This window comes from Delphinapterus leucas, chromosome 8, assembly GCF_059928025.1.
Source record: "Delphinapterus leucas isolate spDelLeu-1000000601 "Yukka" chromosome 8, BTC_Dleu_Yukka2, whole genome shotgun sequence".
In the NCBI taxonomy this organism is placed as follows: domain Eukaryota; kingdom Metazoa; phylum Chordata; class Mammalia; order Artiodactyla; family Monodontidae; genus Delphinapterus; species Delphinapterus leucas.
The window spans coordinates 39,556,405-39,582,415 of record NC_143136.1 but is presented as its reverse complement, the minus strand read 5'-3'; the positions used below and the strand labels follow the sequence as shown (position 1 = coordinate 39,582,415).

The following is a 26,011-nucleotide window of genomic DNA, read 5'->3' as shown; positions in this document are numbered from 1 at the left end:
CCACAGTCTTTAGTAACTGGTAGGTAGAGTGTCTTGTCCATTTTGGGCCCTTGGTTTCCATGTAAACATTAAAAATACCTCATCAATTTTCATAAAATTATCTCTGGGATTTTGATTGGGATTACATTGGATCATGTCTCATCCAATCTTGAACATGATAAAGCCATCCATTTATATAGGTCCTTCATTTCTCTCAATAATATGTGATCTTTTTTTATGAAAAGGTCTTGCACATCTTTTGTTAGATTTATTTCTAGTTATTTGCTACTGTAAATGGTAAACTTTTTCTAATTTCATTTTCTAATTATTGCTGGTGTAGAGAAATACAATTGATTTTAGGTTATTGTCCTTAACTTATTAATTCTCATAGATTCTTTTGGACTTTCTGCATACCCAATCCTGCCATTTGTGAATAATGACAGTTTCATTTCTTTCTGATTCTTACATATCTTATCACACATTTCATCTTACTGCCTTATTGCACTGACCAGGACCTCAAGAACAGAGTTGAGTAAACTTTTTTGTAAAGGACCATATAGGAAGGAACCAACATTTACTGTATAAATGTGTATAAAGTATTGTGCTTAAAGGGAGTCAGAGTAGTCCTGCAGATGAGTTTTAAGCAAATTTGTATTAATTTGAAGGGCTTTACACTATTTTGATAAAAGGGGCCATTTTTTATAGGAGCTTGAAGAAGAAAAGAATGATTCATAGGCATGAAAGAAATGGGGTAAAACAATTTGCCTAGTGAATTGGCAACTGCTGGTAAGTTTGTTTATTTTGAGTGTGCATAAGTATAAACTAATGCTTGTTTCTCTTTCCCTTTAGGAAAAATAGAAATGAAGGTACATATGCACACAAAATTTTGCCTCATTTGTTTGCTGACATTTATTTTCCATCATTGCAACCATTGCCATGAAGAACATGACCATGGTTCTGAAGAGCATCACAGACACCATCGTGGAATGACAGAATCGGAGTCAAGCAAATTTTCAGTGCTGGATGCTGAAAATGAAAAAAAATATTATATTGAAAAACTTTTTGATCGTTATGGTGAAAATGGAAGATTATCCTTTTTTGGTCTGGAGAAACTTTTAACAAACTTGGGCCTTGGAGAGATAAAAGTAGTTGAGATTAATCATGAGGATCTTGGCCACGATCATGTCTCTCACTTAGATATTTTGGCAGTTCAAGAGGGAAAGCATTTTCACTCACATAACCACCAGCATTCCCATAGTCATTTAAATTCAGAAAATCAAACTGTGACCAGTGTATCAACAAAAAGAAGCCATAAGTGTGATCCAGAGAAAGAGACAATTGAAGTGTCTGTCAAATCTGATGATAAACATATGCATGACCGTAATCATCGCTTATGTCATCATCATTGTTTGCGTCATCACCTTGATCATAACACTACTCGCCATTTTCCTAATGATTCCATTATTCACAGTGAGCATGGGGAGCCTAGCCATGAACCTTCTACAGAGACCAATAAAACACAGGAACAATCTGAAAGTAAGCTACTGAAAGGAAAGAAGAAGAGAAAAGGGAAGAAAAGTAATGAAAATTCTGAGGTTATTACACCAGGTTTTCCCCCTAACCATGATCAGGGTGAACAGTACGAGCATAATCGGGTCCACAAACCTGATCGTGTACATAACCCAGGTCATTTTCATGTACGTCTTCCAGAACATAATGGTCATGATCCTGGTCACGGACACCAAGATCTTGATCCTGATAATGAAGGTGAACTTCGACATACTAGAAAACGAGAAGCACCGCATGTTAAAAAAAGTGCAATTTATTCAGCTGCTAGTCACAAAGATCATAATGAAGATGACCGGCAACATGAGGTAAGCAGAACAAGATGGTTGCTCCGTAATTCTCAGATGATTGTGGAGCATTTTTAGGTAAAAAGAGAAGTAACAGAGGAATAGTCAGCCATATTCAAACTTATTTCCAGTTACAAAATACATTAAGGAATCAAAATCAGGTTAAAGATTTTTAGCTGCATTTTCACTTACATTGTTTGTTCTCAAATTTGGGTTCCTTCAATTCCTAAATGTTTAAAGGTTGTTAGAAAATGTATTCCTTATTTTTGTTCCTTATTTTACTCTCTTGCTTAAGACTTGTTTTGACTCCCAAAATTAGTTTACATGTTGTTACTGTTAGCTGGTTTCTAGATATTTGAAAATTGAAGACTTTTTTTGTTCAAACTGTTTTCTTGGGAAGTTCCTAGACAGTTTTTTTTCATAATTGTTAACTTATTAACTTTGGAGTGGTTGCCAGTTATTGATCTAGCTACAAAGTCAGGTATTTTGCACATGTGGTAGGTTTGTTTTCTCTGTCACTTTATCATAGGACCTACTTGCTCATATTAGTCTTTTCTTATGCTTTCAACAGATGTACAATGAATGCAAAAAGATATAATAATGGGAAACTCCAATAGTAATGGAATGGTTTTGTTTTTCTTTTAAATTTTCATGCTCTTTTGAATTCTTTCACATTTGATTGGTTCCTTCTTGATTTTTAAAAAAACTATTCACCTTAAAAACATTTTTGTCTCATTAAAAGTGTATCAACACCCTTATGTATTCTTATATTTAGCCCTCATTAAAGTTTAAAAAAATTGTTGAATTTGTTTATTGTTCGGATGTAGAAAAAGCAGCACCATCTAATGTGGAAAATGACCTCAACCTTTGTTGTTTCTGTCTCTTATTATGGAAGTGTGTTTTACATCTAAGTAAATATCTTTGTTTATTTACTGGACAAATCATTAGATATTTGGTTTTTAGCAAATTTAAAAATCTTAGTGTACTTTTAAAGAAATATATTAATTTGTTACTATGGGTAATATCCTAGAGTCTTGTTGATAATAACTAGACATTATCAATAATGTTTACTTTTTGTATTCTACTTGTGGGGTCTGGATCATCAGACTTGTTATTTTGTATCCCATAGGCCTGATGCATACTGAGGATTTTTTCAAGATTTCTGGAAATATTCTATGCATTGGATAGGGTAGTAGTATCTCATGTAAAGGCCTGAAAAAAATCATTTTTTTTGTTTGTATGTTTTGATTCTGTTTTTTGTACCATAGATAAAATAAGCAAGCATGCAACCAGAGTGCATATGTATGAAAAAGAGGTAGTGCCATCTCCTTTGCCTCAATTTTAGATATTTGTTTTTACTATATGACGGGTCCAGAATTTTTTGTTACTTGTTTTCTTCTTTGTTTTGTTATATTTTGTACTTAAAGTACCAGTGGATAAAGCTGCCTTTTTTTAATCCTCCAGTTTTAGCATTGGGATAGAATTCCCCTATATGATATTCTTTTGGGGTACCTTAGTGAACATGTCTATATCCTTGTATATTTTAATATAAAGTTGTCAAAGAACTCTTAAGTCTGTTTAACACTGTTTCACAAATAAGAATCTTGAGCGATTGATGATTGCACTTTGACTAGGGAAGTGATTTTTTTCCTCACCCCTTAAGGATCTTGGGAATATAGTTCTAAGGCATTCTTATTGATGGCAGAAAGTCATATCTTTTATATGTTGCAGTGGAAAATGGTTCAAATCTATTAAAAGTTTTGGATAATCAAGTTGAATGTATTCCTATCATAAATTCCTGTCAAAAATCATTCTTTGTAATAGGTATCTATATATTGCAGATTATTTTCAAATAATATTTAGAATATTTTTACTATATAATATTTTCTTTTTCTGCATAATCTTCTTAAAGTACTCTTACTTAATTTTTTTTATCAATTTCCTTGCAGTGTTTGAACGTCACTCAGTTGTTAAAATACTATGGTCATCGGGCCAATTCTCCAATCTCACCTGATCTATTTACGTACCTTTGCCCTGCTTTGTTATATCAAATCGACAGCAGACTTTGTATTGAGCATTTTGACAAACTTTTAGTTGAAGATTTAAATAAAGATAAAAATCTGGTTCCTGAAGATAAGGCAAATATAGGGGCATCAGGTAAGAAAGATTTAAGTTCTTTCTCCTCAAAAAAGTCTCTGTAGTTATTTTTTATTTTAATGTAATTGAATGAGGAAGTAATTCCAAATGATTGCTTTCCTTTTGGTGACTTTCAGTATGTTTTAATCATGTTTAGGTATGTGTGTTTAGAAAGATTGGGGGGAGACAAGGAGGCACAATACAGTTTACTAATGTCTTCTGACACTACAGAGGAATGTTTTGCTACAGACAGAGAACTAATAGATTAGAAAGGAAATACAGGTTTGTCATAAATAGATTCTTCTTGATGGGCAAATGTTAATAAGGGGACCCCTAATTAAAGTTATATGATGTTATAATTACTTAACATTTAGCAGGGTGAGGGGCTCTAATGAAAAGATTATTAAGTTCCTGAGGAAGTAAAAAGGGAAGCCAGTGTGGTGAAACTCTAGGAATGTCTCAGAAATGCCAGTGATTGGCACATGAACTTCATCATGGGCACTTCTAGAGAGTAAAACCAAAACTATTTTTTTTTTTTTTTTTTTTTTTTGGTACGCGGGCCTCTCACTGTTGTGGCCTCTCCCGTTGCTTTTTTTTGGTACGCGGGCCTCTCACTGTTGTGGCCTCTCCCGTTGCGGAGCACAGGCTCTGGACGCGCAGGCTCAGCGGCCATGGCTCACGGGCCCAGCCGCTCCGCGGCATGTGGGATCTTCCCAGACCGGGGCACGAACCCGTGTCCCCTGCATCGGCAGGCGGACTCTCAACCACTGTGCCACCAGGGAAGCCCCAAAACTATTTTTAAACTTCTCTCTAGGCTCTTTTTCATCATATCCAGTTGGCTAGATTGCTCCACCTTGATGTTTACAGATACCTCCCATCTAATATTTCTGGAACTTCTACTCCACAGGAAGTTCATACCTCTTATAGAATCCCAAATGCCATTCCAATTCATTCTTTTGATAAAATCTGAAAATCTTTGATTTTTTTCCCTCTTATGGTTTTAATTTTCATTTCCTATTTCCCCTTGTATAATCAGTTGTCAAGTCCAGTTGAGTCTTAAATATCTTCCAACTGTATCCACTCTGTCATAACTTTAGTTCAGATCCTCCTTGGTTCTTTCCTGAATTGTTGAAATGCCTTCATAACCTTCCCTGCCTGTGTTTTTGTCCCCTTTGTAGGTCATGCTTAGCATTTAAGCTAGATTTATCTTTCTGAAATGCAAAGGAGATACTCTGACATAGATTTTTCTTTTTAGTGATAGCTGGCATTTATTTAATACGTATGTTTTCCTTTTATTTATTAACAAACATGTATTGCAGGCACTGTTCTAAACTCAGTTCATTTACTCCTCACAACAGTCTTATGAGGTGGAGAATGTTACCCTAATAACTTTCCCAGGGTCTCAGAACTAGTGAGTGATAGTGGTCAGATTCAGTCCTGGGAAGTTTAACCATTTTGATATCCATGTTCTAAGTGTTTTACATGCTTTTTTTTTTCTTTTTAGTAAATTTTAATAATAATTATTGAATTATTATGTGAGGGAGCTATTGTATGATTCTTGTTTTTACAGATAAGGAAGCTGAGGTATAGAAAAGTTTAGTAACTTGCCCATAATTCCCAGACCTAGATAAAACCCACCAAGTCTGAGGTTTGTCTGATAAATGTTCTGGGCAATCACTGTGCTATTATTTTCCAAATATAGCTAATTCTGGTATCACCTTTATGATTTTTGCCACATATTGTTACACTAATATTTTTCATTAGATCTCTATATTTTTCTTTACATTTTTTGTATTGTAAGCAGTAATAGCTATGAGAACATGGATTTGATGTGATGTGCTAGTTATACTTTTTTCCTCATATATTTTAGAATACTGCATTATGCTATGTTGTTCAAAGTTCAGAGTGTTGGTTTTTTTTCTCCCAATCATGCTTTCCAGAATATGATCCATGCCTACCTACCTTTCCATCTTTATCCTCCACCATTCGTTTCTTCCCTCTTAGCTCTAACCATAACAAACTCATGGTAATAGATTATGCTGGTTTACCTTCATGCCTCTGTGCCTTTTCACATTGTAAACCTCTCTACTTGGCTGACTACTATGATTCCTCAAAGATTCAGCTCAAGGATTAGTCTCTCTGGGATAACTTAGTGACCATTCTAGGCTTAATTAAGTCCCCTACCTTGATACTCTCTGGATATTTCCATCATGGTACAGAGTTCATAATTGGATTAGTTACGTTTTTGTTTGACTTTAGTTGGTTAAAGGAAGTGCCTGGGTCTTTCATCTCAGCATCCCTAGTGCCTAAGATAAAGGGTACTTTGGACAAAAAGTAAGCACTCATATATTGATTAAATGAATAAATTGCTTAATATTAGTCTATAAACTTTCAGTTCTAACCTAGGAAGAACACTTGTAAGCCAGCCGGGTGTACTTTGATAATACAGTGTTCTCACTCAGAATGAGTTGTATTTCAGGAACTTCATCATTTGCAAAATCATGATGAATGCAGTTCTGGTCGAAATGCCCAAGATATAGTGGTGGTATTACATAGTAATTAAAGTGACTAAATTGATGTGTATGAATATGAGCTGAAAACAGAATTCCGATAAAATAGATGAAAGATTGAAAGAGCAGCATTTAAAATGTTTTCATAGTGTAGCAATAAGGTAGACATGTTTAAGAATATCACATTCTAGTATGAGTTTTATATGATAGAGACATTTCTTAAAGCTTAAAAGAGTACACATAAAAAGAAATGCGCTCAATACATAACTAAGTCTCCTAGGTTCCTGCCTATTCTTGGTTAATTTCTTTGCAATGGGAAAATGACTTCAGAATAGATAAATTAATCATAATAGCCTATATTTATTGGAACCTTACTGTGTGCTATTTTAAACACTTTTACAAGAGTTATTTAATTTAATTTGTTACACCCATGAGATAGGCACTTTTATTTACTTCTCTTTGCTGAGGAAAGGAGGCTTTGAGAAGTTAAGTAACATGCCCAAGGTCACATAGCTGCCAGGCAGCAGAGCTGTGATAGGAACTAGAGTATTCTCCATCTAAAACCTGTAATGTAACCACTATGCTCTTCTCCTATGCTGTGCTCTACTGCTTCCTGCTGAAAAGGTTCTTAAGTGTGCTTTGCTAAAATGTAAATGACAGGGAGATAAGGAGAGTGTTAGTGATTTGACAGATAATGCAGACAGAGACAGGAAACGGGTAGAGGTAAATATTGATATAAGTAAGTATTACTATAAGTGTAGATTAGTCATTAAAAAAAAAAAGAAAACAACCTGAGAATAGTCTTCTAGTTAGACAAGCTGGGTTCAGTCTGTTAAGATCTGGAAAGGCAGAGAAAAGTGATTTCACATGCTAGACTTGAATAATGATCTTTGGATAGACAAAATATGTCCTCTTTGTGGCTTCATGCTCATTGATCTTTGTAGATGAGTAAACACCTTGAGAGCCACAGTCTCTCTCAGGTGCTTATAAATTCTCCCTGGCAGGAATAAAAGGGGAAGCTAGGTCTAAGATTATTTAACTTAATAAAAAATAAAATACATTTGTTCTTTGCGGGGAAAAATGGAGACTGACAAGATTGTGGCATCTGGAGTTAAAACTAATAGGCTTTTTTGTTTTTATGGTTTCTTAAAAAAACTCTAGTTCTTTGTTTTCTCATCAGCTGTGGGTTATGACTTAGAGTTGTCTATGTTGTAATATTGACATCATCTATATATTTTAACAAGGCTGTTGACAGATGCTTGACTATAGTAATGTTGAAAATTACATTTATTAAATATGAAAAGCCTTAGAGGAAATTGTACTTGCTTTGAAAACGAATACTTTACTAATAGTGAATATTGATTAGTTGTTTGCAGGTGGTTATTAACATTCTCAGAAATGAAGCTTGAATTAATTATGTCCTGATAGATGTTAATAATTGTTAGAGAGAATGCTCTGCTAATAATTATTTTCAATGACTGCTGCACCATTAAACAAGGTTAACTTGTTCTGTATAAATCTCCCATAGTGACACAGCTACTACCTCATTAACTATTCAGAGACTGCTGTAAACCAAATATGCTATATATACTGTGTATGGTAGGAATCGTTTGTTTCACAAGATTGGCTCATTTAGTCATAGAGTTGACCCTAGCTTAATTATCAAGGGGAGTTGTGAATAGGCCGCTCAGCATTTTCTGCCAATTAAAATGCTGAAACAGTGTAGAAAACTGCCATCTTGCACATGCTTTGAACCAAGTTAATTAGAAAGTTTCCACAGATGAGCGCTTCTTTTTAAAAGAATGCATTTTCTCTCTAGATAATGAGAAAGGGAGTTGGTGAATAACTAAGCTTGAAGACCTTTAACGTTTTAAGAGACCTAATTCGCAGAATAAGTGAAGCTTATTTCAGACATTTAGCATTTTTTATTGCATATGGTATCTTGGGTACAAATAAAGAAAACATTTGCTAGTTGTACTTAACAGTTTGCATAGTGTTAGGTTGGTATAAGTTTTATGAGATTCCTTTTATTGTTCATTGTTTATCGTTGTTATTTTGCTTTTTTATGGCTTTATACCAAATTGTGATCGAAAAAACGCAATACTTTGGTCGAGAATCAGAAAAATTTTATTACCTGAGTTGCCTTTTTTCTACACCTAAGAAATTATGATAGAGTTTATGTGAGCTTTAAATGTGTATGTTATTAATTCTAAAAATAAGTACATACTTAAATAGCATGGGAATGTATTTCAGGTACAATAAATTCAAAACAACTTTACTTCTCATAGTTCAAAGAAATCGTAATTTTCCTTGAAGAAAATTTAAGTTAGGAGAATGACTACTTCTTAAATTTTTAGTGCTAGAAAGCTAAAATTACTGTTAAAAATTAATAAGAAGTCAGTATAAGAAAACGTATCTGTAATAACATACACTTATGGAATAATAGGGCTGTTTTGCTAATGAAACAGTTGTGATGGAATAGTTGTAATCTATACAAAATATCTAGAAAATTTCTGATTTATCTGAAATGGTATTTCTTCTTATTTTTATGTTTAATTATACTTATTTTTCTTGTAAATCCTCTTCTATGTGAAGCCATCTCCCTGGGGGTAAATACATAAGTGGTAAATAAATCACTTGGCCAAGAATTCTCTGAAAATACTTTGAGTTACTGGAGAAAACAGTGGATTCAGGAAGGACTTTGGGTTTGGTTTTTTTTTTTTTTTTTTTTTTGCAGTATGCAGGCCTCTCACTGTTGTGGCCTCTCCCGTTGCGGAGCACAGGCTCCGGACATGCAGGCTCAGCAGCCATGGCTTATGGGCCCAGCCGCTCCACGGCATGTGGGATCTTCCCAGACCAGGGCACGAACCCACGTCCCCTGCATCGGCAGGCAGACTCTCAACTACTGTGCCACCAGGGAAGCCCGGGTTTAGTTTTGACTTTGCCATTTTAGCTAGCTGTTTAACTATTTTTTATTACGGTAAAATGTATATAACATAAAGTTTGCTGTCTTAACCATTGAAGTGTACAAATTAGTGGCATTTATTACATTCACAATGTTGTGCAACCATCACACTACTTGTAAAACTTTTTTTACCCACCACCCCAGATAGAAACTGTGTAACCATTAAGCAATAGCTCATTTCCCCCCTACCCCCAGCCCCTGGTAACCTCTAATCTTTTTGTCTCTATGAATTTGACTATTCTAGATAGTTAATGTAAGTGGAATCATACAATGTTTATCTTTTCTGTCTCTTCTTTATTTTGAAATACTCAGCATAATGTTTTTAAGGTTCACCTATGTTGTAGCATGTATCAAACTGCATTCGTTTTTGTAGCTGAATACTAGTCCATTGCATGTATATACCACATTTCGTTAAACCATTCATTCATTGATGGGCGCTTGGCTATTGTGAATAATGCTGTAATGAACAAGGCATACAAGTATCTGAGTTTCTGCTTTCAGTTCTTTGGGGTATAGACCTAGGAGTGGAATTTCTGGGTCATATGGTGATTCTGTTTAGCTTTTTGAGGAACTACCAAATCTTTGCTACAGTGGCTGCACTATTTTATGTTCCCACTAGCAACGTAAGACGTTCCAGTTTCTCCACATCTTTGCCAACATGTGTTTTTCTTTTTTCTTTTTTTCAAAGCCATCCTAGTAGGTGTGAAGTGGTAATGTTTAGCATTTAACATCTCTTTGCCTAAATATACAAATACAAATCTCTAAAGTAAAAGGACATTGGACACATTGGGGCCTGCTAAATTGTGTTCTTCAGGATACTGGCTCATTGTGCTATATTAATAGGTTCCATGATCAAGTAAGTTAGAAAAATACTGCATATTATTTCCCCCTTGCAGAAATTCACATTGCTCATTAAACTGTTAGAGGCTCTGAGGGAACTTGTTTAATCCAGAATTACCAAGTCTTTTTGATTATTAAAATTCTCTCCTCACTCCCCTTGGAATGCCACCTATCTCATAGAATTAGATGAGCAGTTTGAGAAACGCTACTGTAGATTATTAAAGTTCTTTCTAGCTATACAATATGACAATAGCTAGTATGTTGCCAGTTCAAATAGCTACAAGTAAGCAAGAAATTAAAAAAATTCTTTATAAAGGGGCAGAATAATTGGCCTCTTTGAAAATTTTTTTTTTTTTTTTTTTTTTTTTTTTGTGGTACACGGGCCGGTCACTGTTGTGGCCTCTCCCGTTGTGGAGCACAGGCTCCGGATGCACAGGCTCAGCGGCCATGGCTCACGGGCCCAGCCGCTCCACGGTATGTGGGATCTTCCCGGACCGGGGCACAAACCCGTGTCGCCTGCATCAGCAGGCGGACTCCCAACCACTGCACCACCAGGGAAGCCCTGAAAATATTTTTTATAATTTCCAACTTTGTCAATCAAGGCAGCATATTCACAGAGGAGTAATTAAACTCAATATATTATAATAGTCTCAGTTGTGCTCTCTATATTTTATGTATAAAAAATGTTACTAGAAGTTATAGGATCCTTTTTAGTTCTAGAATTTATTTTCTAAAATCAATTTGAAAAATCTTTTGAAGGTAGCAAGCATATTATATATATTTCCTCTAGTTGGAAGAATGAGAAAACTCTTTTCATAGAATATCCTTGGGAGTGTTCTTTTCTCTTCAACTTTTTGGCAGAGTTTGAGAAAGATCGGTATAAGTTCTTCTTTGTATGTTTGGTAGAATTCGCCTGTGAAGCCGTCTGGTCCTGGACTTCTGTGGGAGTTTTTAAATTGCAGATTCTATTTCAGTTCTAGTGATCAGTCTGTTCAAATTATCTGTTTCTTCTTGATTCAATTTTGGTGGGCTGTATTTTTCTAGAAACTTGTCTGTTTCTTCTGCGTTGTCAAATTTGTTGTCATGTAATTGTTCATAGTGTTCCCTTACAGTTTTTTTGTATTTCTGCAGTACCAGTTGTTATGTTTCCTTTTTCATTTCTTATTTTGAGTTGTCTTTCTTTTCTTCTTGGTGAGCTTGGCCAGTGGTTTGTCCATCTTGTTTATCCTTTCAAAGAGCCAGCCCTTTGTTTTATTGACTTTTTCTCTTGTTTTTTTAATCTCTACTTTATTTATTTTCTCTCTGATCTTTATTATTTCTTTCCTTCTGCTGACTTTAGGTTTTGTTTGTTCTTCTTTTTCTAATTCTTTTAAGTGGTAGGGTAGGTTGTTTATTTGAGAGTTTTCTTGAGGAAGGCCTGTATTGCTATTAATATCCCTCTTTTGCTGCATTCCATGGATTTTGTATGGTGATGTTTTCATTGTCATTTATCTCAGGGTATTTTTTAATTTTCTCTTTGATTTCATCATTAACCCATTGGTTTTTTAGTAGCATGTTGTTTAGTCTCCATGTAATCGTTTTTTTCTCATTACTTTTTCTGTGGTTAATTTCTGGTTTCATGCCATTGTGGTTGAAAAGATGCTTGGGATAATTTCTGTACTCTTAAATTTGTTGAGGCTTGTTTTGTGCCCTAGTATGTGGTCAGTCCTAGAGAATGTGTCATGTGCTCTTGAAAAGAATGTGTATTCTGGGTTTTTTGGATGTAATGTCCTGAAAATATCAAGTCTAACTGCTCTATCGTATCATTTAGTATTTCTGTTGCTCTGTTGATTCTCTGTCTGGAAGATCTGTTTATTGATGTGAGTGGGGTTTTAAAGTATCCTACTATTGTTGTATTCCTGTCAGTTTCTCCTTTTATGTCTGTTAGTATTTGTTTTATTTATGTGGGTGCTCCTATATTAGGTGCATATATGTTGACGAGTGTAAAATCCTTTTCTTGTATTGATCTTCTTGTATTATCATTATATAGTGTCCTCCTTTATCTTTCTTTATGGTCTTTGTTTTAAAGTCTGTTTTGTCTGATACAAGTATTGCAACCCCTGCTTTCTTGTCATTTCCATTTGCATGAAATATCTTTTGCTATTCCCTCACTTTCAATCTGTGTGTGTCCTTTGCACTAAAATGGGTCTCTTGTAGGCAGCATATTGTAGGCTCTTGTTTTTTTATCCATTCTGCCACTCTGTGCTTTTTGATTGGAGCATTTAGTCCATTGATATTTAAGGTAATTATTGATAGATATGTATTTATTGCCATTTTAAGCCTTGTTTTCCTGTTGATCTTATATTTCTTTTTTGTCCCTTTCATTGTCTTTTTGTTTTTCTTTTTGTGACGTGATTATTTTCTTCTATATTATACTTATGTTCTCTCTTTTTTTGTTTTTTGTAAATCTATTATGTTTTTGAAATAACCAGTTTCTTAACAATCATTTTATTGTATAACCAATAAAGAAAAAACATTTCTGTTAAGTATTTTTAAAAAATGTGAGTGTGAGTGTGTGTGTGTATGTATATATATATATTAACTCATTTTGGAGGGGCAGCTGTCCAAGCTCAATGTAATATCACTTCATTGAACAACTCCACATGGCATAATTCACATTGTATTCTAAGTAAATGACATTCACCCAAAAATACAATGAGAATGGTGCTCTTGAAGTTGGCCAGTACTATGACCTTGGGTTGATTCATGTAAGGCTTTTGGCTTTGTGGGATTGTGATGTTTTCTTGTATTCTCTGAGTTTCAGGTGTCAGATAATCACAAGTACTAGTGATTTTCTAATCATAAAGTGGGCTTCTCTCTTTCAGACATTTCTTTTAGCTTACAGATTTGCTTTCTCAGGAGGATAATAATGAGATACAATTACCAGCACTGATTCATGAGAAATTGTACCTGGGAGAGTGTAATATGTGACATATACCCATTTGTACACATATGAACTCATATACCCTTTCACACAGACCTTCCCTCAGCTACATGTGTAAGCACTTGGCTGATTTAATTTGTTCAATCTGCCAGTGCTTGTTCTTCAGTTATACTGTATTTAGCTCACCTGTCAGCATATTGGCAAATTGATTTTCACTGAATTCGATTTTGGTTGATTTGTCATTTGGTAACTTGAGTTTTGACTAATTGACCAGAAGCCATTTGAGATTGTAAATCATCGTATAACACTGCAAAATGTTTATGGCTTCATAGACTCTTGGACTTTTCTTCACATTCAAGATACCCTGAGCCAGAAGTTTATATGATGAGAGTTTTATAAAGGAAATACTTGCTTAGAATAATGTTCATTTTTAGATATAATTTATATGATTAGGGAACAGAATCACATTTTCTCTCAACTCTTTAATGATTAAACTTGGTAAATATGCTTATAAGAATATATGTTGGTATAATTAGGGTCTTAAATTTTATAATCTAATAAGCACAAATTTAAAAATATGTTTGTAATGCTAATATTTTATTACTTTGCTAAATTGTATTGTATAATTTGTTAATCATCTCACATGTCTACTGCATCAAATTAATAGTGTTCCCTTATATTAAGATTTAGAAATTTAATATTTATTGCAAATGTCTTAATAGGAAAATCCAGAAGTGAATGCATATATATTCCCCAGTGTAGAATATAATGTAACCCTAGGAAAAAGAATAAATCAAGTTAACAAGATTTACCCAACTAGATTTTGGCTAATACAGATTTTAATTTAGCAGCTTAATCCGGTTATATGAATTTTCTTGGACATTGGGACACAGAAATAAAATAAATACTTTTATTGGGTAATTTTGGTGAATATTCCAGTGCATTTTTGGTGAAAACAATTCTGATTAATAAAAAATTCTAATAATTATGAAGAGTTAATTAAATTTGTTTATTTTGTCTAGTGTATTTGGGGTCTTGTCTGTAGTTTTGTCAATACTCATCCATACATATTTACATTAGTGTGTATATACAGTTATTTTTTTCTACTTCAGAGTATCTTGGAATATGAATTGCTGGGTTTTCAGTATCTTTGTGCTGTTTTTCTTTAAGTTCTTGATTGAGGTTGCTTTTGGATTGGCTTTTTTTGAGATATATTGCTTCTAGATTGGATTATTGCCAAACTAAGGAAAAATATATTTGGGAAGGGAGAGTTGTATATTAATATATGAGACATTTTATCTTCAGGTTGATGTTTTCATTATTAGCCTTGGTGTTTCCCATTTAGTTATTGTCAGTACCTTTTGTCGCTCCCTTTTAAATTTTTTTCCCCACTAGTGTGATTGGAGCTAGAGAGCTGCAGTAGTTTTGACAAACCTTTTTTGGTTTAGTTGGCCAGTAGCTTTATTGGTTCTCTGCCTTCATGTATACCTATGGCCACTTTTTTCCAACTTATTCCCTCAGGCTCTCCCACTCACTGATTTTATTGTTCCAGTCTGTATATGGGGCGCACACAAAGTAACCTGGTCATCATTATTAAGTCAATCTTTAAACCTTATTTGACCTTATATTTTTCTTTATACAACAGGGTTTTTTACCTCAGTTCCCTGTGCCTGTAGTCACATCCATAGTTCGGGGAATCTCCTTCTTATTCTTTGGGTCCACTAACCAAGTTGTTGGCTTTATAATGAATCTTTCCCTGACCTTGGTCCTTTGGGAGTTGAGTTCCTGTTCCTTTATTGCCCCCAAATCCTTAAAAAGGATTGAAGGCAGTGTATTCAATCTCTGGCTGTATTTCGGTGTTTCTGGCCCTTTAGATTCCCAATGTTTCTATCATAGTAATTATCTGTTACATATAGTATAAACCACAGAGCTTCCATTAGTAGTAGATGACCTACTGTTTCATTCTGAGCTAATTTAGCTAACAAGAATTAGCTGTAGTGTTAATGTTATTGGATACTGTGACTAAAATGTCCAATGAATAAACAGTTTTATTGATAAAGGTTTAGCATTTAGCAGGTCAATTAAAGTTTTATTTTTTTTTACCTATCCTTACTTCTCTTTGTCTTTGAAAATTTTAAGTTATCTTGATGAAGAAATGCATTTTTCCATTATTCACTTATCACAAGACTTGACATAAAATCTTTCAGCAGATTTATAGTCCTTTTATATTTGATTAGAAAAAAAATCATTTTAGATTAAACATTTTCAAAATTATAACTCTTCAGTGAAATTTCCTATAGATAAATATTAAAATAAACAAATTTTAAACTTAAAACATTTCCGTTTTATTTTAGGCCATTAATAGGAAGTAATTTCTCATTTTAAGTGAAGATGCCTCACCCCCCGAACTACTGGCATTTATTTCTGATAATCTTAGCTGCTTATGAATAGCCTAGATAAAGAAATGTGCACAGAATTCCACCTGTTTCTCACAAGTCACATTATGAAAACATTTCTCCTGTGTTCTGATCTGGTTAAAATTATATAGTAAAATAAAAAAAAGTAGTAAATTGTACAGAAAGCTGAATTGGAGGAAAGGGAGTTTGGAGCTGGGTATGGAAGAAAGATGATACCAAGGGAAATAGGACTGAATTATCCTTTGTAAAAATAAGAAATGAAATACAGTGAGGCTACCAGTAATAAGCTTTTTTTGTGTCTTATCTGAGTATATTTATATTTTGGGCTGATAAGTTTCTTAAACTTTGTTATTGGAAAGATTTCCATAGATGATGCTGCATTAGATACTTGGCTTCCTTTAATGCTCACGGGAGAGTTTTATAATTATAGTCTCTAAATAAACAGTTTAAGGCTGTACCTTTAGACATCGGTAAAATTTTATTTAAGTCTAGGTAGTGTAAGTGAACCACAGCCTTAAGTCATTTTCAGTTCCTGTTTCTAATAAGGTGGACCACTGAAGATAACTATTTATAACTTGGTCTTAGTTTAATTCTTTTTTTAAGCATTCAAGTTGGTTATATAGTTGTTTGTTTTGTTTGTTTTTAAACACAGTAGTGCCAAAATATAAAGTTTTCTTAAAAAGCATAGTCTAGGTAAGGTAATCAGTCTTCCATGACTCATTTATCCTATGTTTTTTCTTCTTTGGAGCTTTTTTGGTTTATATTGTCATACTAATGTTGACCATTACTTTCTTCCTACAGCATGGATTTGTGGTATCATTTCTATCACTGTTATTAGCCTGCTTTCCTTGCTAGGAGTGATCTTGGTTCCCATCATTAACCAAGGATGCTTCAAATTTCTTCTCACATTCCTTGTTGCACTAGCTGTAGGAACAATGAGTGGAGATGCCCTTCTTCATCTACTGCCCCATGTAAGAAATCTTTTAAATTTTTTTTAAGAAGTAACAATATTTCAGCTAAAAGGATCTCCTTCATTTGCAAGCTGTAGCATACTAATCTAGTATTTCTGTTGTTTTATTTGCTTATAGGATGAAGTATTTTTTTCCATTTGTACAGTTTTAAATTAAGCAATATTAAAATAGATTGAATCATTAGATTTTAAAACAGCAACAAAAAACTGGTAGTGTCAGTTTTAACTTCACCTGTCACAGTGTATACATATCAAATCACCACAATGTAGACTTTAACTCTCTTACAATTTTATGTCAGCTATACCTCAGTAAAAACTGAAATTTAAAAAATGCTCTTATTAGCAGTTCTGAAAGTGAATACTTGGACATCAATGAGTGTTTTATCTTTTTATCTTTATGGTGTATCAAGAAAGCCATTAGAAGAAATGTATAAGGGGTTTTATGATGATTGTACACATAGCCAGTGCTCCACAGGCATCTTTATTTGAGCAGGAATAGGCAGACATACTCAGTTAACAATTTTAGGCATTTAGCTCTTAACCCATGGGGCCATTTATCTTTTCACCTGGTGTGCCACTTGTGTTCTTCCATTTGGGAACACTTCTAATGATATGATCATAAGCCCACACTCCTAGTACCTTTACCTTGCTTATTAACCTTTTAAAATCTGTCACCAGTTAAGAGTGTTTGAGCCAGTATTACTGTCTTTCCTTCAAATTACGAAAACAACAGGGCTTTTTTCTTTTCCAAACGTAAAATTATAGGTTTGAATATTTTTTTATGTTCTCATCACCTCCCTTCGGGAGTATTTGGGAGACAGAATTGTATTTCTGTGTTGTGTGCACCTCTTCTCGCCTTCTGCACTCCTGGTTGAGAATTCCAGGTCTAGTATCTAGAACAATGCATGGCATTGCCTTTAAAAAAAATTAATGTTAAGGCCGTGAGTATGTATTTTTTGTTGTTGATTTATTATATATTATTTATTTATTTCTCCCTTATTGCAACCCTTTGCCTGCCCTTTCTACCAGCCACCAGGCACAGCAATAGTCTGTTTCAGAACTGGGCCTAATAAATTAGAACAGTTGAAGTGCGAACAATGTTTAAGTGCTATTTAACTTTTTTTTTTCTTAAGAAGTATTAATTAAATGAAGCTATTACCTTTTGTAATGGTCATATCTTCTTTGAGAGGTTTAGAAACCTCTTCTGTTGACCACTAGCAAATAGGGAAGGAATACAAACAAATGTTACAAGGAGGGAAAATACTGAAGACCAGTTCTCTAACTCTTACATTCTCTTAAGATAAAGATTTAAAATATAGAAAATTAAACACATGTTTAAGTATATTCTTTTGCTCATGTTCAGCAGTATATGCAGAGATAACATCTCATCACTTCTTTGAAATAATTTATAAAAGAAAAATATTTTAAAAATATAATCAGCTTAAGAGAAGGTTAAATTACTGAATATTAAGGCATATATCTGGGACATGTTCACTTCAGTTTATGAAGGACCCATCATTACCTCTTATCTTACTGCTGGTTTGATTCTTTTACTGTAGGATGTATCTTAAACCTGATAGGCATTTGAGTTTTTGGTCTTTGTTTTAGAGTTACCATGAAATGTAGTACTTTCCAGGCCACTGAGGATAGCAAAATTAAATGGAAGACTACTTATATTCAATTGAGATAATAGGGGATATTTTTTCTGGAGATTATATTCTCAAAATAGCATTTAAATTACTTGTTTAGAAGTTTTTCTTATTCTTATTAACAGTCTCAGGGTGGACATGATCACAGTCATCAACATGCACATGGGCATGGACATTCTCATGGACACGAATCTAAGAAGTTTCTAGAAGAATATGATGCTGTATTGAAAGGACTTGTTGCTCTAGGAGGCATTTACTTACTATTTATCATTGAACATTGCATTAGAATGTTTAAGCACTACAAACAGCAAAGGGTAAGTGTTTTTTAATTGTTTATTTTATTTTCTGAGGTAAAACTCAAAAACCATTGTTTTGGGGCCTTATGTTTTTTCTTAATCATGGTGTTGGTGTGTATTAAATATCGTTTAATAGATTATCTTCAGAGGAAAAACTGACTTTGATCTTTGCCATTTTTTTGTCATTACGTTTGTTTTGGCATTTATAATCAAGATATAGGAGTCTCAGTTTCAGTTAATTTTGTGTTGCTTCTTATCTAATTGATTTAAATAGTCTGAAAAAAGTTATTGGCCAATTTATTCTTATTAAAAATGCAAAAATGTATAAATAGAAGCAAATCTCATTGGTCTTCATAGATAATATTTTCAAGTATAGGGGGCTTTCATTGCCATATCTTTTAATGAAAATGTTTTTGCACAACACATTTCTTTACCAGAAATGCCTTGCCAATGGTGTAAGCACTAGAGGTATGAAGAATTTAGATTCAGGGGGCTTTGTAGGAAGAAAATATAATGAAATGAAGGAAATGGTGATTCATCTCAAGAGTGACAAACACTTCAGAGATGATGCTTGGATTATTGAACTGTCTTTCATGTCACATTTATTAGAATAAGATAAATACCTAAAAGAATTTTTTCCCCAAGAAAGTAAGTTCAGGTATTACCATCCACTGTGATTTACACTCCTCCCTGTTCACATTGGTTCACATCTGTCTCTAAGGCTCTGTCTTGAATACGTCTCTCACTTAACATGTTTGTGATATTAATGCTGATTGTGTTCAGTATATTCTGTTTAAGTAAGGAAATCCAGAGGACACTTTTAGAAAGCTTTCCACAATAACGAGTTAGAAAATTTTTATATTTTGTTAGTTAACTACAAATATTCAAAAAAAAATTCTTCAAGAACGCTGGATAGTCATTATCATAATATATACAGCCCACTCTTATGATAAAACTTTAATGCTGTTTTTATGGATATATTCTTGTTTGTGTATGTATGTGTTTTGTATATATCCCCTTGGGACAAAATATGGTATTCAGGGAGAGTGATTCTAGTTCTTGCCCAGCCACAAACTAGCTCTGAAACTATGACTCATTCATCATGATTACCAGTTGCTGTTGCTATCAAAATGCATGGGAAATAAATCCTACTTCTCATCTGTATTTTCATATCATATTCCAAGTAGTGTATTTAATTTTAATGGCCATATTTTAGTCAGGGCATCATATTTAATTGCTTCCAAAGGAGGGTTGATCAAGATGGTGCGCTCAGTGAAGTTTTATCTGAGGAATGCTCAAAGGAACTGGGAAGGATCAACTTAGAGAAACGTGAAAGAGATCTAACAGCATTTGGTTTGGGAAGGGCCACGTGGAAGGTCATGTGGATAGGTGAAGAATTGACGGTGGTGGGAGGGATGCCAGGGTGAGATTGGCTGGAGGGAAATGAGTCAGTGAAGGAGATTACTGCAGAATAATTTAGAAGAGAGGTGCAGAGGGCTTGAATCATGGCATAAGAAATTGGGAAGATGATTAAGAGAATTATTTAAATGAGGGACTCAATAAGAAAACATTGATTAGATAAAGAATTTAAAGTCCATCTCTGTGAATACCATATTTAGAACACAAACAAATTGCAAAGTATATAAAGAAGTTTTGGAATTACTGTGAAGCCCTAATTTTCTTCAATTGTGTGTACCTACTAACACTGAAGCAGCAAATATGAAGTATTTAATGTGTACAAAATATTAGGGACTGTATAATTTACAGATAAGTATAAAATGTAGTGCTTCAAGAGATAGTCCTTCAAAATAAAGTGGTTTTATATTTTTTATAATTTAACCTTGATCTCATTTTGAACCTAGACTTACTGGCAAAATTAAACACATTTATTTTTATAAAGTAAAGTAATATAGAAGAATAGAGTCCCCAAAATTTGGCACGCTTTTGGAAATTTGAAATTGTGGGAAGTAAAAAACTGAAAGTAACACCATTTGCAGAGGGGTACTCTAAATGCAATAGTGAGGAATTCATCAAGTACATCAAAGAAAGGAGTCTAGGGAGATAAATAAGTACATCTCCTTTATAATAAATAGGACAATAAGTAACTAAGATGAAAAAGTATATAGCATTTTTTGAAGAAAGGGAATTAGTGATACTTGAATAGAACAGACATTTGACCGTCTGTATAGAAGAATTGGAAGGAAGCTTTCAGAACATAAGTTAAATAATACACCAGATGCTGACTAGTTCAGCAAGTTGCGGCTTTGAGGGTAATGATTTGGCAAGTTTTTAGGAAAATGGACAATCAGAACCAAAGCAATTAAACAAAATCCCAGCTGATGTTTTCCTTTCTATGTCTGTCTCATTGACTTTCGTACTGTTGTTTGCTCCTCCTTCCTCTTTTTTTTTTCTTCTTTAACTCATGTTAAAACTGCTGTTTCTTTTCTTCTCTTTAGGATGTCTCCATATTATTTTCTTTTGAACATTTTCTATTCCCCCAGTTTCTGTTTTCTATTGCTATGAAGCAGAACAACCCAAAAAATAGCTTGTAACAACAACTTATTAGTTCTTTTAATTTTGTCAGGAATTTAGGCAGGATTCAGCTGGGCAGTTCTTTTGCTGCACTTGACATCAGCTAGAGTGATTCACTCAAACTCTGCTAATCTGGATTGGCTAGGGCAGTGCAGAGCTGGAAAGGTCCAAGAATGCCTCACTCTGTGTCTGCATCTTGGTACTCCTCCACATGGCCTCTCTTCAGAGTCTAGACTGAGCTTCTTCACAGCATAGTGGCCAGACTCCCTGAGCGAAAGCAAAAGGTGCCAGTCTTGTTTCAGACTAGGCCAGAACTGGCACAGCATCACTTCTGTTGTATTCTGTTGGTCAAATCAAGTCAAAAGGCCTGCTAAAATTTAGGGGCAAGGAATAGACTCCACCTCCTTATGGGTGGAGAAGAATGCTTACACAGGGAGGGAAGAAATTGATGATGGCCATCTTTGGAGACTGCTGCACATTCAACTAGCCACAAGAAGCCTACTTATGCAGCAGTTAGAAGACTTAAACATCTGAAACATAGCTCACAGCTTATAAGCAAAACCAACAAGGAAATGCTCTGCCAGTCAGTAAGGATCTTCCAGAGAACTTGATTTTTACTTTCATACTGTTCTAACATACTTGATTATTTGCTTTTTAAAATGAACATTGATTAAAAGTAGAAATTTAAGTTGGAAGAGTTGTTAGTGATAGACTGATGAGAAGAAGCCAGACTATTAAGAGAGAATATAGGAAAATCCAAACTTAAATGAATTACAATGAATTACAATAATTAGAATTTATTAGTAGGACAGCTTAAATGAGAAAGAAAACTTGTCTTGAATGCATAGCTGTTAAGTCAGTTACTGATAGGTCATTTTCATACATCACCTCATTTAATCCTTATAAGAATCTCATTTTCATATTATAGATGAGTATTTTTAGGTTTAATAAATTTAACAAACTTCTCTAAGTCTCATAGAGGTAAACTGTAAATTTAGGATTTTAAGTCAAGCTTGACTCCGTCTATTATGTCACATATGGGGAAAAGTGAGATTGTGTTAAACACAGAATGAAATTGAAAGGATTAAGCTTTCATTTTTTGGAACTTCCCATTCCCACACACTATTAAATGAGAGCAATATTACATATATTTCACACATTTCATTCAGGTTGCATATAATAATACAGTACTATGTACCCTGTTCTTAACTTGAAAGTATGTGAATTGGACCTTTTAGTCGAGTATTCGAAAAAAAATAACATGCAAATTTAGTTGGATTTTTCATCTGGTAGACCCTTTGATTAACTTCTAAAAAATGTTTCTCACTCCTTTTCTAAATAATTTATAAAATTACCACCATTTATCCCCATAGATGTTAACAAGTGAATACTGTTGCTAATTGTGGCTGTAGATTCAATGCTAATACCAGATGTTTTTTTCAGGGGAAACAGAAATGGTTTATGAAGCAAAACACAGAAGAATCAGCTATTGGAAGGAAGCTTTCAGATCATAAGTTAAATAATACACCAGATGCTGACTGGCTTCAGCTCAAGCCTCTTGCCGGTAGACAATAGTTCTGACTAAAGAGAAACCTTTAAAAATTGAAACATTGCTTCTAAACTGTGCCTGAGTTGTTTGAAATTTCTTGTCTTTGTTGCTTCTCTAATACTAGTTTCTTTTATTTCCTTACATGTATCTTAACTGATTTTGTTAGTGTTTTCGTTATTTTCAGTGTTATTTATACTGGAATGTGGGACCAATTAATTATATTACAGGGCAAGGAACGCGTTGCACTTTTTACTTTACAGAAGAAAAAAATGAAATAAACAGAACGGCTTTGGATTAGTGTTTTATTTCTTGGTAATGCAAAAATCTCCATGCCCTCCATATGTGATTGTTTTCATGTGAGAAAAGGAGAATTGGTCTTTGTACTTAAAGGAGAGTGGTCCCCGTACTTAAAATCTCTGCTTATCCATTCATCTACTGTGTTTCATGATAGATGTAATGAGGTAGCTTACAATTTTCAGGGAAATAATATTTAAACATAATTTTTCCCCCTTGTGAACTTGTGTTTCCCCTGAGTGTACTAAGGATTTTCTGCAGAAAAGGGAGATCCTAGACGCTAACTGTAGACTCTGCCCCAAAATACAATTTGGAAAGCATTAGAATCTTTGTCACATAATAAATAGCTTTTGTAAACTAGGTGAGAGGACAACCTTAATTAAAAAAAGAAAAAAGTATCAGTGTTATCACTTGTATGGGTTTTTGAGCTTCATTCTAGTAATGATCTAGAATTGATCTTGGTCAGATAGGTAGAGCACTAGAGGATGCAAGTGATTTAAATTTTGTCTTTGTTTTTTAAATGATAAGAGAAGGTTAAGAGTGGGTAAACTTTGTTCTCTGAAAAATTATGGGCATATTTTGTTACCCTGTGAATGCTACAGTAACTTTCCACCCTTTTATTTTCATCAACTGTTGATGATGTGCGCCTTAAGTTTCACAGTATCTTCATGCATGCCAATTTATGTCCTCACTTCACCTGCTATTTCAGTTCCCTTCCATTTACTTCATCTGGTTCATCTTTTGGACTCTCAAAACCCCAGTTTGTTTTGTGTGTGTGCACATGTGTATTTACTTATTTATTAGTTTGATTTGTTTTTTTATATTATTTAGGAATTTTAAAGACATTCACTTAGGAAATGTTCATTACATTACTGCTATTTTGCCTGGGTTTAAATTAAGCAAATATGCATTCATTTACTTGCTGATAAAGCATATCCTTTGCTATTATAAATATAGGAACTGATGACTCGGTTGTTTCTGAAGATCGACTTAATGAAACTGAACTGACAGATTTAGAAGGCCAACAAGAATCCCCTCCTAAAAATTATCTTTGTATAGAAGAGGAGAAAATCATGGCCCATTCTCAAAGTGATGGATTACATGCCATTCATGAGCATGATCTCCATGCTGCTGCACATAACCACCACGACGAGAGTAAAACTGTGCTGAGGAAGCATAATCATCAGTGGCACCACAAACATTCTCATCATTCACACGGTCCCTGTCATTCCGGATCAGATCTGAAAGAAACAGGAATAGCTAATATCGCTTGGATGGTGATCATGGGGGATGGCATCCACAACTTCAGTGATGGGTTAGCAATTGGTAAGTAGGCTTGAAACTTGGGTTATAATTTGTTATTCTTTAAGACCATTTTCCTTCTTCCACTGTTTTAGTACTGTCTTGGAGCTTAACAAATATATTATTATATATTATTCCGTCATTTGGCTTTTCCAAAGGCTATGTTAGTGTTTTTGATAAGTTTATTTGGGGGCATAAAGGTATAATTTCAGTGGGTTTTTCTTTGAACATATAAACAAATTCCACAGTGTACTTCTTTGATACCTTGATTTCTTACTGAAGGCATAGTTACCATATTGAAGAAGCTACCTTAACATATTTTCAATACATTTATATGTCTCCGATTGAGAACAAATGAATTTCAGTCTTGGGTTTAAAAATTCTTTTACATTTGAAAAAGTGAAGAAAAATTTTACAATAGTAAAAATCCATTATATCAAATTCAAACATCATATTAGAATCTTGATAATATATACTGATGTTACCAGTTTAGGAGAACATTAAATGTGATCAATACATAATTTTCTTTGAGATCCAGACTCTATTAAATAATCATTCAGAAGTAGGCCTTGGTTTCTTTCAAAAGAGACCATATTTTTGAAGCCACAGTGGCTGTCAGTGTTAAAGAGTAAAGAATTTTACTAGTAGAATCAGATGCATTTGTACCTCTGATTTCAGTATTCAGGACCATCAGACAAATAATAATTTATGCCATTTATGCTCTAGACCTAGAAAAGTTTGGATAAGGATACTAGGCATTTAAATATCTATAAATATTAGTATGCGAGAGCAAGTGCAATTATAGACTTATATGACTTAAGATTGAGGGTTTCACACTACCAGTCAGGGACTGAAACACTAAAAACTGTTACTACTCCGAAGCTATTAGTGAATTAGAAGGTTACACAAATAGAGAATTTAATTCAATAGGGAATGTTTCTTTCATTGAGTAGCTCTTTCTCTGGTTGTCACATACCTATTGCACTTCACTCAGTGTATGTTCAAAAGCTATAGTGTGTGAGATTACTGAGTCACTCATACATTATGAAATTAATTTAGATAGGCAAAAGAGAATGCAGCTGTCATTATGAATGAAAATAGAAAAACAGGGCTTCCCTGGTGGCGCAGTGGTTGAGAGTCCGCCTGCCGATGCAGGGGACATGGGTTCGTGCCCCGGTCTGGGAAGATCCCACATGCCGCGGAGCGGCCGGGCCCGTGAGCCATGGCCGCTGAGCCTGCGCGTCCAGAGCCTGTGCTCCGCAATGGGAGAGGCCACAACAGTGAGAGGCCCGCGTACAGCAAAAAAAAAAAAAAAAAAAAAAAGAAAAACAAAAGATCAGTAAATGTCACTTGAATTTTTTTCTCCCCTCCACCCTCCCACCTCAGGAGCAGCTTTCAGTGCTGGACTGACGGGCGGAATCAGTACTTCCATAGCTGTCTTCTGTCATGAACTGCCACATGAATTAGGTAACATGACCTTAAAATTTTTACCAGATTTCATGAAATGCAAGACTTAATCTAAATGCATCTAAATTTTAGAGGTGTTAAAGCATAAAAAATGGCTGATGGCAAGTATACAGTATCATCATTCTCTTGTTTATTGTATAATTTTTGTTAATGTGCTTCTAAAAAATGTGTATTGTTTTATATGTATTTTTATTTTATGTAAAGAGTATTATGTTATAGCCCACTCTGTTTCTTATCTTATTTACTAATCATTACGTTTTTAAACTCCAAGCAGGTTACCATGAGTTAATCTAATATGTTGTTTCTGCCCAGTACTCAGAGGTGTACAT

At 34.1% G+C, this 26,011-nt stretch overlaps 1 protein-coding gene across 4 annotated transcripts in view; it reads left to right on the top strand.

Annotated features, from left to right (window-relative positions):
* The window catches only part of SLC39A10 (solute carrier family 39 member 10), a 104,876-nt gene that overhangs the window by 61,792 nt on the left and 17,073 nt on the right, over positions 1–26,011 (top strand). For all 4 annotated transcript variants that reach the window (XM_022567290.3, XM_089915965.1, XM_089915966.1 and 1 more), the window contains 7 exons: positions 829–1,853; positions 3,782–3,989; positions 16,425–16,594; positions 18,368–18,556; positions 22,514–22,634; positions 23,871–24,239; positions 25,602–25,682. In XM_022567290.3, the coding sequence (XP_022422998.1) occupies positions 840–1,853; positions 3,782–3,989; positions 16,425–16,594; positions 18,368–18,556; positions 22,514–22,634; positions 23,871–24,239; positions 25,602–25,682 (2,152 nt within the window). In that variant the 5' untranslated portion in view covers positions 829–839. The remainder of the gene's footprint in view (positions 1–828; positions 1,854–3,781; positions 3,990–16,424; positions 16,595–18,367; positions 18,557–22,513; positions 22,635–23,870; positions 24,240–25,601; positions 25,683–26,011) is intronic.